The 18,093-nt window shown below is 38.6% G+C and overlaps 1 protein-coding gene across 1 annotated transcript; it reads right to left on the reverse strand.

Moving 5' to 3' along the window:
* Positions 1-9,737: 9,737 nt before the first annotated feature.
* On the reverse strand, positions 9,738-17,986 carry LOC113297306 (eukaryotic translation initiation factor 4G-like). Its single transcript, XM_026545742.1, is given in 13 exon segments — positions 9,738-10,240; positions 10,335-10,529; positions 11,238-12,994; positions 12,997-13,129; positions 13,131-14,272; positions 14,400-15,400; positions 15,403-15,808; positions 16,120-16,176; positions 16,260-16,327; positions 16,748-16,894; positions 17,086-17,210; positions 17,324-17,526; positions 17,726-17,986. Coding segments are annotated over 12 exon segments (5,550 nt in total). The 5' UTR covers positions 17,512-17,526; positions 17,726-17,986; the 3' UTR covers positions 9,738-9,909.
* Positions 17,987-18,093: the final 107 nt, after the last annotated feature.

Consider the following 18,093-nt stretch of genomic DNA (forward strand, 5'->3'; position numbering starts at 1 on the left):
GGGTTTTTTTCGAAGTTGCCAAGCTCAAGTTGAGCATCTACTACATATGCTAGTAGTAGGTGTAGTAGGGTGTTTTATCCTGGAGATATCCGTCCTGTGAGGGCTATAACATCACTCTTGAGTGTAGCCGGGAGCTAGTGTCTTAAGGACAGCGTGTTGAACACGTGACTCACTTTGTTTTTCCAAAGTTTTGCCTTGTTGTTGTTGCGGAGATCTGGGGAGCTCGCCCGTTTCGTCAAATCGATCACTTCTATTATAAAGGAGCTAAGTATCAATAAATTTTGTTTATTTGATTTTTCCTTGTTTTTGATTATTGCACCCAACAATCTTAAGACATTATAATTTGCAATAATCATGGATGTTAATTGTGGAGTGAAAAACGAAAAACGAATTTTTGGTCAGCTGTAGAGTTTCGAATTTATCTCTTAACCTAGAATGAATTTCGATAACCCTTTTGACCTAATGTAGTATACATCTTGATAGTTACCCACCTAAAAGTTCAGAATTTTTGGAGTTGTAAAAGTATTTTTTTTTTATATATTACAAAACAGAGAAACGTTCCTGAAAAATTCTGACGAGCAGAAATTTGTTGTTGACTAAATTAGTTTTGATGGGGTAACCATGAGTTTATTGAAATGGTGATTCAAACTAAGTTTGTGGATATAGATGTTATCTTCATAACTCATATTTTATCTTCCAATTCGGAACTAAGATTTGTGAGATGTGGTGTATTAGGTGATTGGGAAAATACTTGTGTCCCTAGTCAGAGTATAAACGAAGATTGTGACATGAAATTGGAAAGGGACATGACTAACAGGCGCATGTGGATGAACACAAGTCTTCCAAAGCTGAAAAACATAACTAAGCGTAGTCTTCATAAGAAAGGTATGTTTCATAAACTTGAATCTGACATTACTTTATAAGGGTGATTGTTATGTTTGTAAAATTCCTGGCTATACGGCAGTAAATTATAGACAACATAAAAACCTTAATAAGTAGAAAGTGAATGCTAATTTAGTTGAAAAAAACTAGAACGAGTACAGTGGCATAATGTCGGAAGTTATTTTAATAACCAATGTGAGAGATTGCTGGGTGGACTCTGGAGCCATTAAGTATGTTTGTTGAAATATAGACTTGTTCACCTTCTATCAGAGGATAGAGGATGTTGAGAAATTCTACATGAGTAACTCATCTGCGATCGAGGTTGGATAAAAGGGAAAGGTCGAGCAGAAGCTCATATATATTCTCACATTGAATGAAGTTTTCATGTTTCGGGCACGTGCAAGAATCTTGTATCTTGTTCTGTTGTAGATGGTAAAATATTGAAGATCTTAATTAAATCTGGAAAACTTGTTATAACTAAGGGCAGTGATTTGTTAGGTAATGGTTATAAGACTTAGGGTCTATATAAGCTTAAAGGGAAATCTGATGAAGTGAACATAGTTGATTCTTATGCTTTATTTTGTGTGTCTTTGAATGTTTTGCATGGTAGATTTGGAACCGTAAACTTATAAGTCAATGCATAAACTGGATAGCATAGGCTGCATACCCAAATTTCGTTTGGATATTGAACACAAAAGTGAAATCTGTGTAGAACCAAAATATGCTATAAAACCTTTTAGCAAAATTGTTCAGAGTAATTCTAAGCCCTTAGAATTAATTCAGTTAGACCTAGTTGACATGAAATCAACCCAAACTAAAGTGGTAAAAAGTGATTCATAATTTTTCGTAGATGATTGTACGAGGTACTATCTTGTATACTTGCTTAGGGGTAAGGATGATGCCTTAGAAGCCATAAGATGTATAAACTTGAAATTGAAAGCAAAGTATATTACCACTAATAGGGTTAGGTCTGAACGTGATGGCAAGGAAAACTTTACTTGTTAAATGACATTATTCATGATATAGCACCTCCTTATTCACCATAGTATAATGGTATAGTTGAACGTAAGAACATAACCATTAAGGAGATGATATATGCCATGTTGATTAAAGGATTAACTGCCAACGTGTGGGGGAGGTCGTCCTCTAAATTTCTTATATCATGAAAGAGTAACCTTTAAAGGATCAGATAAAACTCCATATGAGTATGAAAACATAGGCAACCTACTTATGCATACGTCAAACTGTGGGGGTTTTTGGATAAGGTAGTTATTCTTAATCATAAGAGAACTAAGATAGGACCCAAAACTGTTGACTGTGTCTTGATAGGGTATCATGAGTATCCTATTAAATAGTTTTTGGTTGTGAGAAAGGTAGTCAATATCGGTTCTACAGACCGATATTAAAGGTTTTTATAAGATATCGGAAAAAAACTTTACGATACTGAAAATATCGGCGATACGAAGGAGAAACGATAAAAACGCGTGTATCGTCCTGTACGGACCGATATATCGGTTTCACTTGTACACTGATAATATAGGTTTCACTTGTACACTGATATATCACTAATGTATTTTGTTTTTTGCTTATGATTTCTTGAACTTTTAGTTCAAGAAAGTAACTCCACTAATTTCTCTACATATATGATTATGGTGGATGTAATTACCGTAAATGTGATGTTGATGGGCTAACAAACATTCAATGCTTGATTTCGTTGTTGATAGTATAAGGCTCTAATCAACCACCTCTTATTTTGTAAGGTTGAAGTATTTTTACTACAATTATTATTTTCTATTATGGTTATAATAATATATTCTTTTGTTTGATAAATAATAAGTATTAAAAAAAATTCTAATGATGTATCGCCTATAAAAACAGATATTATCATTTGTATAGGTGTATAGGACCCGACCGATACGATACCGATACACGATATTGACTACCTTGGTTGTGAGTTATGCTATTTCTGACATTGGTGTGAACATTTTTATGGAGATGTTGAGTTCTTTGAACATGTTTATTTTGAAACCTGTCTCTTCTTAGGGATGTGTTGTTGATCCCCTGGATGTTTTTCAACTAGTCAGAATATACCTTCGAAGGAAGATGAAGTAGCGTTGATCCTAGGAGAAGTAAAAGAATTAGAACTGAGACTTCTTATGGATCGACCTGACTTCATAACATGCCTAACATAGTTTGTTCCCCAAACTTGTAAAGAAGCCTTGACATCTACTGAAACCCCATTATAGTAAGAAGCTTCATTTAGTAGTGAAATAGATTTAATCCTTCAAAACCAGACTTAGGAGCTTGCTAGTTTACCTCCAGGGAGTAAGACCATAGGATATAAATGAATCTTTAAGAGGAAATGTAAGGTAGATGGAACTATGGAAAAATATAAGGCGAGGTTGATAGCTAAAGACTTTAAACTAAAAGAAGGTGTAGATTTCCTTGATTCTTATTCACCTGTGACGAGAATTACTTCCGTTGAGATGTTAATTGCTATTGATGTCATGAACAATTTGGAGATACATCAGATGGATGTTAAGACAGCTTTTCTAAAACCGTGAATTGGATAAACAAATTTACATAGACCAACCTGAGGACTTTGTAGTGAAAGGTTGTGAAGACAAAGTTTGTAAGTTGAACGAATCTTTGTATAGTTTTCAAATAAGCACGTAAACAATGGCATGGAAAATTTGATCATGTGATAATGAGTAATGGATTTAAGTTAATGAATCTTACAGGTATATTTATAAGCAACTTGTTAGGATGCATGTGTGATTGTATGGTTGTATGTTGATGATATGCTTATACTTGATACAAACATAGATGTAATGAATTCCAGCAAAACATGCGCTAAATGAGAACGTTGACTTGAAAGACTTAGGCCCTGTTGATGTAATCTTAGGGATGAGGATTAGAAGATAATCTAACATTTATAGTCTTAGACGTTCTCATTATGTTGAATTTGTGCTAAAGAGATACAATCAGTCTGATTGTAAGCCTACTTGTACTTCGTACGATTCTTCTTGTAGACTCAAGAAACATAAGGGTAATAGAGTATCTTAGCTTGAATACTCAAGAGTTATAGGATGTATGATGAATTTAATGAACTGTAAGAGTACAGACATTACCTATATTGTGAGTAAGTTAAGTAGATATAATTGTAGTCCAGAGCAAGAGCATTGGGATGCACTTAGTAGAGTATTACGGTACCTAAAATACTTTATTACCTTTTGTTGATTTGTGAAAGGTATCTTGATGTCCTTGAGGGAATATGTGATTCAAATTGGATAGTTGACTCAGGGGAGTCTAAGTCTAAGAGTGGATATGTTTTCACTCTAGCAGGAGGGTTTGTTTTTGGAAGATTTCCAAACAGACATATATTGCTCAATTCATTATGGAATCTGAGAGCATTGCGTTAGATAAAGCACGAGAAGGGGTCGAGTGCCTAATATACTTTTTAGAAGACATTCCTCTCTGGCATAGGCTTGTGCCAGCTATATCTATACATTGTGTTAGCTAAGCTGTAAATAGGTAAAGCTAAAAACAACTAATCTTAATAGGCGTTATTTCCATTGATTGGATAAAGTCCAAGGAGAATATCGCAGACCCTTTGACGAAAGGTTTGTCTAAAGATAAAGTTAGTGTTGCATCGAGGGGAATGGTACTGAAGCTCATTAAATAAAATTTCCATGAAGGATACTCAACCTTGCTGACTGGAGGTCCCAAAATCAAGGTTTCGAATGAGACAACTAATTTGTGGTGATTAAAAGTATGCACTATCAAGAGAATTACATTCTCTGTCCCTCCCTATGGTGCTTTGTTGTGATAGTGTGACTGCATGTGAAGGATGACTTTTAAGAAGTTTTAATGAATTCTATAGTTTCAATTTAAGATTAATTGAAGTGGGGTCTAGCATGAAACTCACCTATCTGAATGAGGAAGTGGGGCCGCTTCCTATGAGAATATGAGCTTTGATTCTCTAGAGCATTCTGAGAAACATGATATGACCAGGGCCAAATTGGACAAAACGGCACGAGCTTGGCAGCAACCTTGGAGATATCATTTGTGGTTGTTGTCGCGAATTACATCAAACGCTGGCAGTTCAAGACATCGCGTTCACTGTCTTTAGCAAGTAATTTCGGTAATATCTCACTAAGCAAAGGTTCAAGACCTCATGGACACCTTTGCCTAAAATGGTATTTCTTGCGTTTTTTATATGATTCTCGTTTTGATGGTTTTGGTATTACTGGAACTTAGGACCTAAGGGTTCACTAGTTCATACTTTTTCACTTTGGTGAAAGAAACCTTTAGTCTCGGTTGTGAGAAACTAAAGATGAAAGCTCTTTATACTATTATGATTTATGCAATCCATAGTATGATCTTGGGGTCAACACACTTTTGTGTGAGGGAGGAGACGTAGAGATGACTAGTATGATTTCAACACACGGACGGTCTGCATGTTTGTTCGGTCAGACAGGGTCGTAGGGATTAGGATGTTGATTTACCAAGATCTATCTTTGTTTTCATGTTTTATTGAGGTTTTCATTCATCCGGGGTATTGTTGGAAACAATATTTTATTAACTTTTATTTTTAAAGTTTATTAACTAAATAATTAAAAAAAAAATCTATGTGAATGAAAATCTTATTAGTCCCAAACGGGGAATTCCTCTTCTTAAGTTGTATTATTTCATTATATAAACAAATTCTCTACTTTTGTAAAATCCATGGGAAAGGGGTTTCTCTATATTTTTATATTGTTTTTTTAAGCGTTCGCGAGTTTCCTTAAGGGTTTTTTTCGGAGTTGCCAAGCTCAAGTTGAGCATCTACTACATATGCTAGTAGTAGGTGTAGTAGGGTGTTTTATCCTGGAGATATCCGTCCTGTGAAGGCTATAGAATCACTCTTGAGTGTAGTCGGGCGCTAATGTCTTAAGGACAGCATGTTAAACACGTGAATCGCTCTGTTTTTCCAAAGTTTTGCCTTGTTGTTGTTGCGGAGATCTGGGGAGCTCGTTTGTTTCGTCAAATTGATCACTTCTATTATAAAGGAGCTAAGTATCAATAACTTTTGCTTATTTGATTTTTCCTTGTTTTTGATTATTGCACCCAACACCAACAATCATTAGTATCTATTACAGACTCTGATATGAACCAGCTAACAAATTATAAACATAACAATGCTTGGACTGATTTCGGAGGTGAAATTTGTTATCAAGAAATCATTACAAAGATTCGAAGAAGGTTGTAACAGTCGGCTTCAGAGAGTTAGGTTCCTTCTTGATTTGAATGTACAATAAGTTGTGAAGAGATTTAGTAAAGAATCAACGAATAGTGAAATAGAATTGGGGTAAAATTATTAGTCGCAAAACGGGAAGAAATTGGGTTCATTGCATTTCTTTTACACTGATTTTGAAGAGAATAAGATAAGTATATCAATTTTGTTGTACTAATCATTGAGATGAATTTTGATATGGGTTTCGGTTGGATGTGAGAATTGCAAGCTTTATCAAGAGCAGATAGTAGATCTGAGGTTGGTTTAAAGTTCAGGAAAATTTTTGACGATGAGAAAAATCAAGAAAATTAGGGAAGAACTTGGTCGTGGATATATTTTGAGGATTCGTCCGTGTAAGAGACTAGACTAGATGTTGATGGATTCTTCATTATGAAGTTTGATTGTTCACATTAGGCAGAGGAGAGGCGATACGGCAGAGAAGAAGAAAGTAAAGCAATGTTAGGGTTTATGATAAAATAGAGAATTTATACACCCAATCGATTTATATGATTAATAATATCCAACGGTCCATAGTAATTAGTTAAAAGCGATGGTTTCAGTACAGTTTACTAGATAACCGAGATCTCGGTTTTCTAGAAAAACGATAACTGAACCGAAACCATCGGTTTTAACCAATTAGTATGGATCGTTGGATATTATTAATCATATACATCGATTAAATGTATAAATTCTCTATTTTATTAGAAACCCTAACATTGCTTTACTTTCTTCTTCTCTACCGCATCGCCTCTCCTCTGCCTACTGTGAACAATCAAACTCCATGATGAAGAATCCATCGATATCTAGTCTCATACACAGACAAATCCTCAAAATATATCCACGGCAAAGTTCTTCCCTAATTTTCTTGATTTTTCTTATCGTCAAAATTTTTCCTGAACTTTAAACCAACCTCGGATCTACTATCTGCTCTTGATAAAGCTTGCAATTCTCACATCCAACCGAAACCCATATCAAAATTCATCTCAATGATTAGTACAACAAAATCGAACTACTTATCTTATTCCTTTCAAAATCAGTGAAAAACAAATGCAATAAACCCAATTTCTTCTCGTTTTGCGACTAAGAACTTTGCCCCAATTCTATCTCACTATTCGCTGATTCTTTGCTAAATCTCTTCACAACTTATTGTAGATTCAAATCAAGCAGGAACCTAACTCTCTGAAGCCGACTGTGTTACAACCTTCTTCGAATCTTCGTAATGATTTCTTGATAAGGGCTATTTTGCGTTTCCTCCCCCGCCAAGATCGCTAATTAGCGTTTCCTCCCCAAAAAGATTGAAATTAGTATTTCCTCACATCGTTAGATATTCCATCCATTGCTCAGTTAGCTGATTCATCACCTGTGCACGCGTGGCATAAATTGTACATGTGTGGCATGAACTTCCCAAAATACCCCTCCCTCTTTGATTAATTAAACCCAAATCGCATACTCCTCCATTACAGCAACAACAACCAACTTTAGCACCAGCCGCAGATTCAAGTCCCTTTCTGTTCCTTTCTTGGTTGTTCAATTTCGAATCAAAACAAAACCCATATCTTCTGCAACTCAACAGGCCCATTTGAATCCCCTTTTCGAACTTTCAAATAGCCATCAAATTCATCATAATTTTCGACTTGATTTGAGGGTTTCTGTTGATTGAAGCACATAGTGAATTTATGGGGTTTGAGATCTACAGAGAATACAATTTGGTGGTACTACTGATAGAGACAGAAGGGTTGAACAGAAATGGAAGAGAGGAAATGGATTTGATGGTTGATTGAGGGGATTTGGGTTCTGTTTCCATTAATTGAAGCTTCTTGTTTGATTTGAGGAATTGGTGGTGGTTTCCGTTGCAGTAGAATTCAGTGTCAGATGGAGGAAGATTCAAATCAGTGAATGACAATCAAGAAGAATTCGAGAGTTATTACGAATCATAGTATATGGGTTTGTTGTTGTTTAATTTAGGGTTCTTTCTGTTAATTCGAGTCAGAATTCAGTGAAGGAGAAAGAGGTATTGTCTTATTTGTTGGTTGTTTGGAATGATGAACGAAGTGGAATTTTGGGCTAGTGCTGATTTGTATTGTGAAATTAGAAATCGAGATGATGAATTGGGTTTTCACAGGAACTTAGGGTGGGTTTTGACTAATTTTCATGGTGTTGTTGTAGCAGCTCGATTGCTGGAGGGTTGCAGCTGAACTGAAATGCGATGCAGGTGATGGCTTGCAGTGCGTAAGAAAAGGAAGTTACTGCCATTGATTTTTTGTGGTTCAGTGGTTAAGGAATTGGCCTGAAAGGGTACCATTAATGGCAAAAATAGAGATCTAGAGGAAGACAGAAAGAGATGATGAATTGTTGATGGGTTGTTTTTGAGATAGGGAGTGAGGTTGTTGTTGTCGGTCGAGAGATGAAATTGAAGAAATCAGAGAAGATGGGTGGTCGTAATTGGGTGGTTGAGAAAGAACTGGTGGATGTCTACTGATGTCGGAACGGAATCTGGGCGTTTTCGATGTGAATCAATCCTGAGTTTACCACAGAGAAATATGGCTTGACTAATGGAGTTGTTAGCTTGGATGATAGATGATGAATAATTTTACAGGGTTTTAAAAATTAGCAGCAATAGGAAGAATGGGAGATGAGATGATGTTGTCGATGTTAAACCTCCACCTTTTATTATTTCACTTTATCTATAACCGTCAGATTAAATTGGTATAGGAGGGTATTTAGGGTACTTCTATTTACACGTGTACAATTTATGCCACGCGTGCACAGGTGTTGACTCAGCTAACTGAGCAATGGATGGAATATCTAACGATGAAAGGAAATCCTAATTTCAATCTTTTTGGGAGGAAACGCTAATTAGCGATCTTGATAGAGGAGGAAACGCAAAATAGCCATCTCGATAATAAACTTCATCTCAGAATTCAGTCCAAACATTGTTATGTTTATAATTTGTTAGCTGGTTCATACCAAAGTCTGTAAAATACTAATGATTGTTGGTTTATACCGGAGTTACTTGGCCTGTAATTTTTGTTTGATTTTTAGTACATCGAGAGGGAAGATGATGGAATAGATTGAATTGTATCTCCTGATGATTGAATTGTGTATCTCTTGAAACATTATTGTAATGTCGGTTAACCAAAACCAGCCGCTTTTTATACCTAACCGAGTCAACTAAGAACAAACCGACTACGGTTTCAGTTTTGCCAATAACCATACCGAACCATATTCACCCCAACCGATCCCTGCAAGTGTCCAAATAGATTTTCACCATACCCAAATACATTTTCACCATGACCATATACTTCTATAATCAAAACGTTTTTTGATCCTCACCATGATGTTGGTGGCAACAACTGAAATGGTGATACAATAAATCAAGGTGAAAGTCTGACTACGACTATCAGTTCTACAATGTAATCAATCATCTTCATTCCTATTATTCGGCGACCAGGTTCCAAGGACAATAGTTAGTTAAAGTGCAAGTTCTAAAGACTTCGAACAAGTCACTCTGCAAGCAAAATTCCAACTATGAAAAACTAGAAGCTCGGTTTAACCTATAAATAGTTTTTGCACTGAACAATTGGACAGATAATAATAATAACAAATTATAATAATAATAAAAAACAGGCAAAGATGTAAAAGTTGGCCCTGGATGATGAGAAAGATAACTTTTTTAGATAGAAAAAGTCCCGCCAATGTCCCAACTACCTTTCTTCTTGTTAGAAGAAACAACTAGCATCATCCTCTGTCCTCTACATAAATGCTTCTAGTTTCCTTGATTTGGAGGGAGCTGGGGCTCGAAAATCCTCCAGCCTTATATTGGAGCTTTTATGGATTTCATTCAAGACTGACTCTCCTTTCTCCAACTTTATCATCTCAAGGATGGTTCCTAGAACTTCTGCTGCTAGACCTAACTCAAGAAGGCGTCCTGGTTCCTCCCCGCCGTCTTTTATAAGACGCCCAATTTCTCTCAAAGGAACTACCTTTTCCATTATGCCTTTACCAAGGATACGACCAAGGAACTCGGCCGCTTTGGGAGCATCATTCACAGCGTCCTCCAGAGTCGAGAAAACAGACTCAAACCTGTCACAATTGAATTCAGCAATCATTATATAATATGATTGACAGTGATCCAGACTAAAAATGCAATGGATCTTTAAGTTGATGTTGTATTTACCCTTTTATTAGCTGGCCTTCAGTTAGCAAGCTATCATGTGATCTATTAAGGCTAACGAGAAGATTTGCCAACAGATCCCTCTCCATGTCCTTCCTCTCAAAAGAATCTGTTACCCATATGGATACCATGGATGGGTAGAAACTTGGAGAATTCAATTCTTTGACACATAATGCGACCTCCCTCTCATCTTTGGCACTGAAATACAAACCCAAAAGTCTTTCAATATGTATATCAAAAAAGGAAGGATCATGCAAACTTAGCACAAGTGACCTTCTCTGGCTGATACAACAAGCCAACGAAATATCCCCTATCTAGGTAATGTAATCAACATGAATGGTTACAAGTAGGTATAACGATATGCCCCTGAAAATGTTTCTATGGGTACTGCAATAACTGCAAAACACAATTTGTATTCCTGAGTAAGAAAAACAGACACAAACATTGATCTTCATGATGCAGCTAGAGGTAAACAGAATATTGTCAATACTAGTCGGAAGAAATATACAGATATCTGGTCAACACTCTTATTGGAGCACATTAAGATGTATGCAACATCTATCTGATACACTACCAATTATGTTCAACTTAAACCAAAAGTGACGTGCTACCAATAAAAAATACTAATCATTCCTAGTTAGCAGAATAGACATCTAAAAAGTAAAATAACCTAACATGATATCTACTTAAATAACAGAAAAATATGTTCTCAGTGAGGGTCATTACTGAATTTATAGGCGGTTGTAATCCAGTTTTTCAAACACATGCATGCATCAACACAAAAAAAGGAATATCAATAAATCCATAGTAATGGAAAACAGTTCCAAACAATCAGGAGGGAGGTATATTAGAATATGCAGTAAATGGAGAACAAGAAGGATGCAGAGTACCGATGAGAGAAGATACCTGTAAAATTCTCTAATTGCAGACATCGACATGTCACGCAATCGTTCTTCAGGCCACACTTTTTCCGGAACAACTACTGGTGTGGCAGTAGTAGATCCCTGCACCCGTGCAGAAGGAGGTGTGAACCTATCAGTAGGGCGGTCAACCTGCCGTGGATCCCGGTTGCCAAAAAATGTAGGACGCTCCATTGAGTTTGATTGGTCATAGACAGGTATTCCTGAGAACCTGTCTGGTATATATCGTGGTGCAAGATCCTCTTTTAGGTCATATGGTGATTGTTCTGACATTGAACTGTAACCATTTGGACCAGCCCCAAACCTTCTAGGATCTCCAGGAACAGGGGAAGCATCAACTAAAGGAACACCTGATATTATTGGTTGTCCTCCTCTGGACATTCCCCTAGCAAGTCCACCTTGTGGTCCAAGGGTAATAGACTCATCGTCAATAGGCCTTTGAGACAATGGAACTGTCAAAGGCCTGCTCTCATAAAGATGTCTGTCCTCGAAGCGGGCATCTTGGCCACCATATCCACGAGGTTGAGGTGGCATACCACGGAGACCACTCATCTGCGAGTTTGGAGAAGATAGCATGTTCGATCTAGGAGCAAAATCCATAGGTTGTCTTCTTGCCGAACCACCACCCATGCTTGGACCACGAGCGAGCCTACTTGTCTGTGCTTGCCGTTCTTGGGCAGCATCTCTGTGCACATCCTCTATCTTTTTCGGCCCTTCAACTTTTCTTCTTTGCCTCCAATGGTTCCTCCTTAAATCAATAGAGTCCTTCAACATGAATCTTACCCTAGATGATAACTTCATGTTGTTAGATAGCTTCAACATCATATCAAAATATGCATCCATGTGGTCCTTCGCTTTGGGATGATCTATCATCTCCCCTATCGTGCTCATCAGTTTGCATAGAGCTTCAATGTCTTCCTCATCTGGATTCTGATACTGACCTAGTAACTTAGTGATGCATTCATGCATAATTCTCTCAGTCAACATCCTCTTTTTGTACAACTCACCAATCAATCTAATGTTACCCAGCATCCGCCTTCTTGCTTGGACCCTCTTTTCTTCCCTCTCCTCGGCAGACATTTTAGCCTCACCTTCCTCCTCAACTCTATCAGCCTCCGCTTGTTCTCTTTCACCTCTCTCAAATTCCTCTTGACATTTGTTCAAAAGCACTCTCTTGAAGGTGATTCTTTCATTGTTTTCGCTGAAATCCGGCAACTCACTGGAAAGATGGAAGCAGAAGTTTGCATACATTTCACAAAAGGTTGGCTCCATAAGAGCTTTGTCAAATATCTGTGAGATGACGCCAGTAAGTGTGACAGCATTATCAATGTTAACCTCTTTCACTTGCTCAAAAAGCTTCTCGAAATTTTGTGGAGTTAGTTTATTGAGGATAGCCTTTAACCGTCTTTGTTTAACCTCCTCCGTGTCAGATGCTTTACCAACTTCATACTTTCTCTCCGCTTTGTGCATTATTTGCAGTGGAGTTAGAGGAGGAGGAATAAGACCCCTAGCATGTTTCCACGGACCTTCCTCGGAGTTGTTTCTTGGCATCCCACCCTGTTGTACCATATGTTGCATTGGCCCAGAAAGAATACCACCAGTATAGTGTCCAGGTGGATGTCCCCGAGGATTCCTTAATACGCCATGATTTCCTCCTTGAGGCCGAAAACCTCCGGAAGAACCTCCTGCGTGCCTGATTGGTTCCATGCGCGGATCCCTTCCTGCAGACTGACCAGGGGCCTGTTGTTCCAATCATCCAACGTACCACCGCCACGTCGATCTGGCCGAGGTCCCCCACTCGGTCTATCACCAACTCTTCCAGAATTTGGATATGGTTCTCGATCAACATGATGAGAAAAGCTACTTGAGTACTCATCAAAGATCTGCTATGTCAGGACCAATATTAAAGTTTGTGGGAAGTACATTGCATTGCTCTGAAAATGTCAGGAGAAAATCTCTGCTATACTTTTTGCTAGTACCACCACTCCCATCTCCATCAAGTTGCTTCCCGTCATCAGAGATCTTCAATTTTGGAGTAGAAATCTCTGCAGCATCTTCCCAATCATCTGGCTCAGCTTTACTCTCTGCATCTTTTTCTGGCTGTAACATCCTTTCCGCCTCTTCGCCAGGTCCAAGATTTGAACTAGCATTGTGAGAACTGTCCAGAATTTCAGATGCTTCATGCTTTTCCTCTGGACCCTTGTACGCATTATAAAGATCAGAACTTGATCCAGCAGCATCCGCAGCCTTGAGAATGTCTTTCCTCTTTTTTTTGGCTTTCGCAGTGATGTTGCTCTTCGTCCTAGTTAGTTCGGGCTTATCCTTAGAAACAGCCCCTGAAGTGGAAATTGAATCAGAAACAGAACTTTCGGTGTTTTTGCTTTCAAACTCAGATTTAACTTCTGATGAAGCTGGTGACAGAACAGGAGCAGGGTCTGGGTGTGATAAACCAGAATCATTCATGGATACTTCTATCCCACCAGCGGTTTCATTTACAACTGTAAGTGAATCCACAGCTGCTGTAGCAATATCTCGAGATACAGGAAGTGAAACAGAAGTACAAGCATTTATGGCATCACTGGAAGCTAGTGCAAGATCGTCACCTGTCACCATGTTATCTTCAGAGCTACAAGCAGCAGTTTTTCCCATCACCTGCTCAGCTTCTGCGGAACTAGAATCTCCACTGGTGTTTTCTTCTTTCCCTCTGGATCCGTCTTTATGTTCATTGTCTTCTGAAATGTCAGATGACTTCGGCTCCGGTGAGGATTTTTCTTTCACTAGAATTTCCAGTGGTTGCTCATTTTCTTTTGCACGTCCAAGGTCACAAGTGCTGAATGGTTCACTGGGTGACCCCTCACCATTCGTTGCACCATTTAATTCTTCAGAAGCATCAGAACCACTAGTTGATGACTTAACTACCTCTGAAGGTGGATCCTGACTACTTTCAGGGCGTTTTGCAACTTCACCAGAGACAACAGACGAAAAAGACTTAGAAGCACCAACAGAGTCCGAGGCATTTTCCTGCAACGATTCCAGGTAGATAGTGATCAACAACAAAAAGAAAAGAAATAGATGACAGATAAGTAAAATAATGTAAAAGCCAAAGTAGGCCCTGAATGTTGTAAGGAAATCATATGACATATGATACCTGGCGTTGTGAATGAGAGTCCTGTAAATCTTTCTTAGTTGTCCTCTTCAAATGATCCTTGAAAGAGTCCGACCTTCTAACGTTTTCTCTTCTTCTACCTTCTGCGTTGGCTCCAAGAGATGAAGATTCATCCTGAGGTACAACAGAAGAGGAATAGTTACTGGATGGCAGTTTCTGCGCTGACACAGAGACGGATGCTGCAGACGGATCCTTGATAGTGATTGAAGGTGAAACAGAGCTCACTGGTTCAAGCACAGATTTTGATTGCTGAACAGAGTAATCTGTAGTCATTTCATGTGGAAATTGCAGGCCAGCTGCTTTAGGTGGACCAAGTAATTTTGCTGCTTCACCCTTGCTAACATGAGGTGAACTAATTGTAACCGAAGAGCTAAACTTTTCCCCACGAGCCCCAGGAGCTGGCTTCACTGTAACGTCAACAGCGGCGGCGGGAGCAAGACCTGACAATGCTTGAGTATCATGAGTTTGCCCTGAATTTAATGATTCCACGTGCATCTGACCTCCAGACTTATTGACATGCAAGGGGTTAAGAGCAGATGGGTTCTTAAAAGACACGGTTGGTGGACCACCCTGGCTGCCTGGATAGTTATATCTAGGTGCTGGAGAGCTTGTCGTCATTTGAGTTGTGCTCAAAGGAACAGACGACTGAGACTGAAAGAAAATATTGTTAGGGTTGTAAGTACCTGATGGCATAGGGTAGTAGTTGATCTGATGGGCAGGCGGAAATGGCGAAATGGGTTGAGATTGGGGAGTAACACTGGAATGTGACTTCGTCCCAGAAGACCCTCCATCCATATATGCATCTGTCCTTTTATCAAGTCTCAACTCTTCGTGCGTGTCAGGATGAGTTATCTTAACAGCCTTTCGAGTACCACCATATTTACCACCCTGTTGCTGTGCAAACTGTGGGGCCATACCCATCGGAAGGTTACCCAGCTGAGGAGCCAGCTGATGACCAATTTGTGGGGCAAAGCTCAAACCGGACCCTGATGTATCATGCCCTGTGGTTGTAGGGGATGAGCCTGCAGGCTCGGAACAAACACCTGCTGCTGCATTTGGTTGGAAGGTAAAGGTATTGGCATTTGCACAGACGCCGTCACACCCTGCGACTGAACTTGTGGGCTAGGGGCAATGAACGGTACAACTGGAACTTGTTGCTGCTGATATGGCATTGTCATTCCAGTACCAGGCAGGACATGCGGCTTTTGCATTGTCGTAACCACAGGCACAACTGGGCCTTGGGAATGCACATCTCTCTTGGCCTGATTTGGAACAGGGGATTCTCCACTACTAGGTTGGTTAACTTTACCCAAATCCTTCCTAGGTTGCTGCTGCTTGGGAGCAGCAGGGATTGGTAACACGGGAACAGCTCCAGAAGAATCATGGCGCGCCTGAAGAATAAACGGATACCATTAAACCAGGCCAGAGAACTCAAACTCCTCGTAACAAAACCAGAGTATGAAACTAGGATAAGAAAATCTAAGACTTCCCACATTAGGATAACAATGCATTACTATTTACAATCACCATACTGTGTAGTTCCTATATTCACATATATAGAGCAGTTCTATATTTTATAGACACAAATGACGAGTAGACAACATTGCATTAATTAGAACACAGACAGAAAGAGAGGTTCATAAAGAAATAAGTAGAAGCGAACAACACAGACTAAAAGAGGTCGGATGCATCAAACACATACCTGATCACGCTTCTGCTCATCCAGATTCGGTGGAGCAGAGCTAGTACGAGCAGGTATCTACGCACAAAACGGACACATAAGCTTCCGCACTAAGCAAATTAGAGAAGCAGAAAGCCAAAGACTGTGCAGAGAAAGTTTACCTGCATTCCATTGATGAAACCTGGACTTATGCTCCCAAATTGAAATGCAAATGCATTAGATGTGTCCCCTAGGGACGCCAAAGTAAGAGAGTAATTAGTCAAAAAATAAACCCAAACATAGAAAGCATATCAGACTGCAACCAAGACTGTAACCATTTAATGCTGTTACGCTTATACATATACTGCTTATACAGCTTTTATGAACATCTTGTACAAGAAACCCACCTACCGTGAGAATCAAAATTGTAACAAATGTGTGTTATTCTTAGTGACTTCTGTCAAAGCCAAAATGTGTTTACCCCGTGCAGTATATAAATTATCAAGATACTAAATCAAATTAGAGTTTTGAATAACTATAGATGCGTGACAACACCATTGAACACAGGCCACACCCTCATTACAAGTTAAATGGTACCTTACATAGCCGTGTTTTAAACAATTTTGAGGAAAGACTCTTCACTGACAATATAAAAGAGTTTGCATTATACCTTTAGCAGGCGTTGTAGGTGCAGTAGATTCTGAAGCTCCAGCAGTTATTTGAGAAGATGGAGCCTTTGGTGCAGGCCGGTTACTTCTCGGAGCAGGTGCATTTGATGGCTTATTTGAAGCGCCTGATACTGGTGCATCAGGTGCTCCTACGAAACACCAAACGAAAAATGGAAAGGTCAACATATTAAATAAATTTAGTAATCCCGACTGTTCTCTAGTTTTTAGAAAAACTTGCCAATAAAACTAATATAATTATTAATTATTATGAAAGAGAAAATTTTAAACTAAACATGTTAGATAAAACTATGTCCAAATGTATGTAAACGAAAGCAAGTACCATGCAATATTGGTTGTACATTAGCGCCATTCTGGGGGTGCGCTCGTTGTACATTTGGCTCAGAATTTGCACCTACAGCATTTGTCCTAGGTTGTCCTCCTTGTCCATTACTAGACTTTTTGAAGCTGTAACAAAAAAATTGAATCAAACCCTGATATTGCCAAACCATATATAATGACACACAAAACCCTAAAACCATTACAAAAAAACTAATAAAATAGAGAAGTATGTATATTACCTTCTGTTTGTGGAAGAAGATGAATTATTTAAAGAAGGAGAAGAAGAAGAGGGTTGAGGAGGGGCGGAACCGCCGCCGCCCTTCCCAGCGCCACCTGAGAAGTTCCTTTGATTAGCTGAACTTCCAGATCGACCTGGCTTTTTATAGTGTGACTCGTTCTTATCAAACCTTGATTGATTTTGGGACATATATTCTTATTTATTCTGTAATTTAAACAAACAATACCCAATATCAACAAAAACAGATCCAATAATCATAACCTAAAAAGAAAAGAACTCTTAAATCAAAAACATATAGAATCTCAAATCAGATACTAAAAACCCTAAAAATCAGCTTCTTTTTGTTTGACTAATTCATACACAAACGAGAAAGAAGACTAAACGTTTTCGATTGAGTTCTTACCTTGGAAGTGGGTCGTGAGTAGGTTATCAGAAAATAATAAAGAGTGATAATAAATTAGGGTTGGTTGGTTGGATTTCAACACCCACAAACGTAGGCGGGAATCATAACAAGATAGATAGAGAGAAGAAGAAGAGGGAGGGAGGGAGAAGAGAAGGGAAGAAGAGGGAGAAGAGAAGGGAAGAAGAGAAGGTTTCGTAAAAAATTGTATCAAAACAACTCTCGACTGTGAAAAAGTTAGGTTTTTTTTTTAGGAGAAAATAGAAAAATAACTAAACACTGCTACTTCTCCTTATTTACTACCACACCTCTTCCCTTATTTCCTTGTTCAGCACGAACACGTATTACCTGTGTGAATCAGATTTGGTTTT

Source organism: Papaver somniferum, chromosome 7 (assembly GCF_003573695.1).
Source record: "Papaver somniferum cultivar HN1 chromosome 7, ASM357369v1, whole genome shotgun sequence".
Lineage (NCBI taxonomy): Eukaryota > Viridiplantae > Streptophyta > Magnoliopsida > Ranunculales > Papaveraceae > Papaver > Papaver somniferum.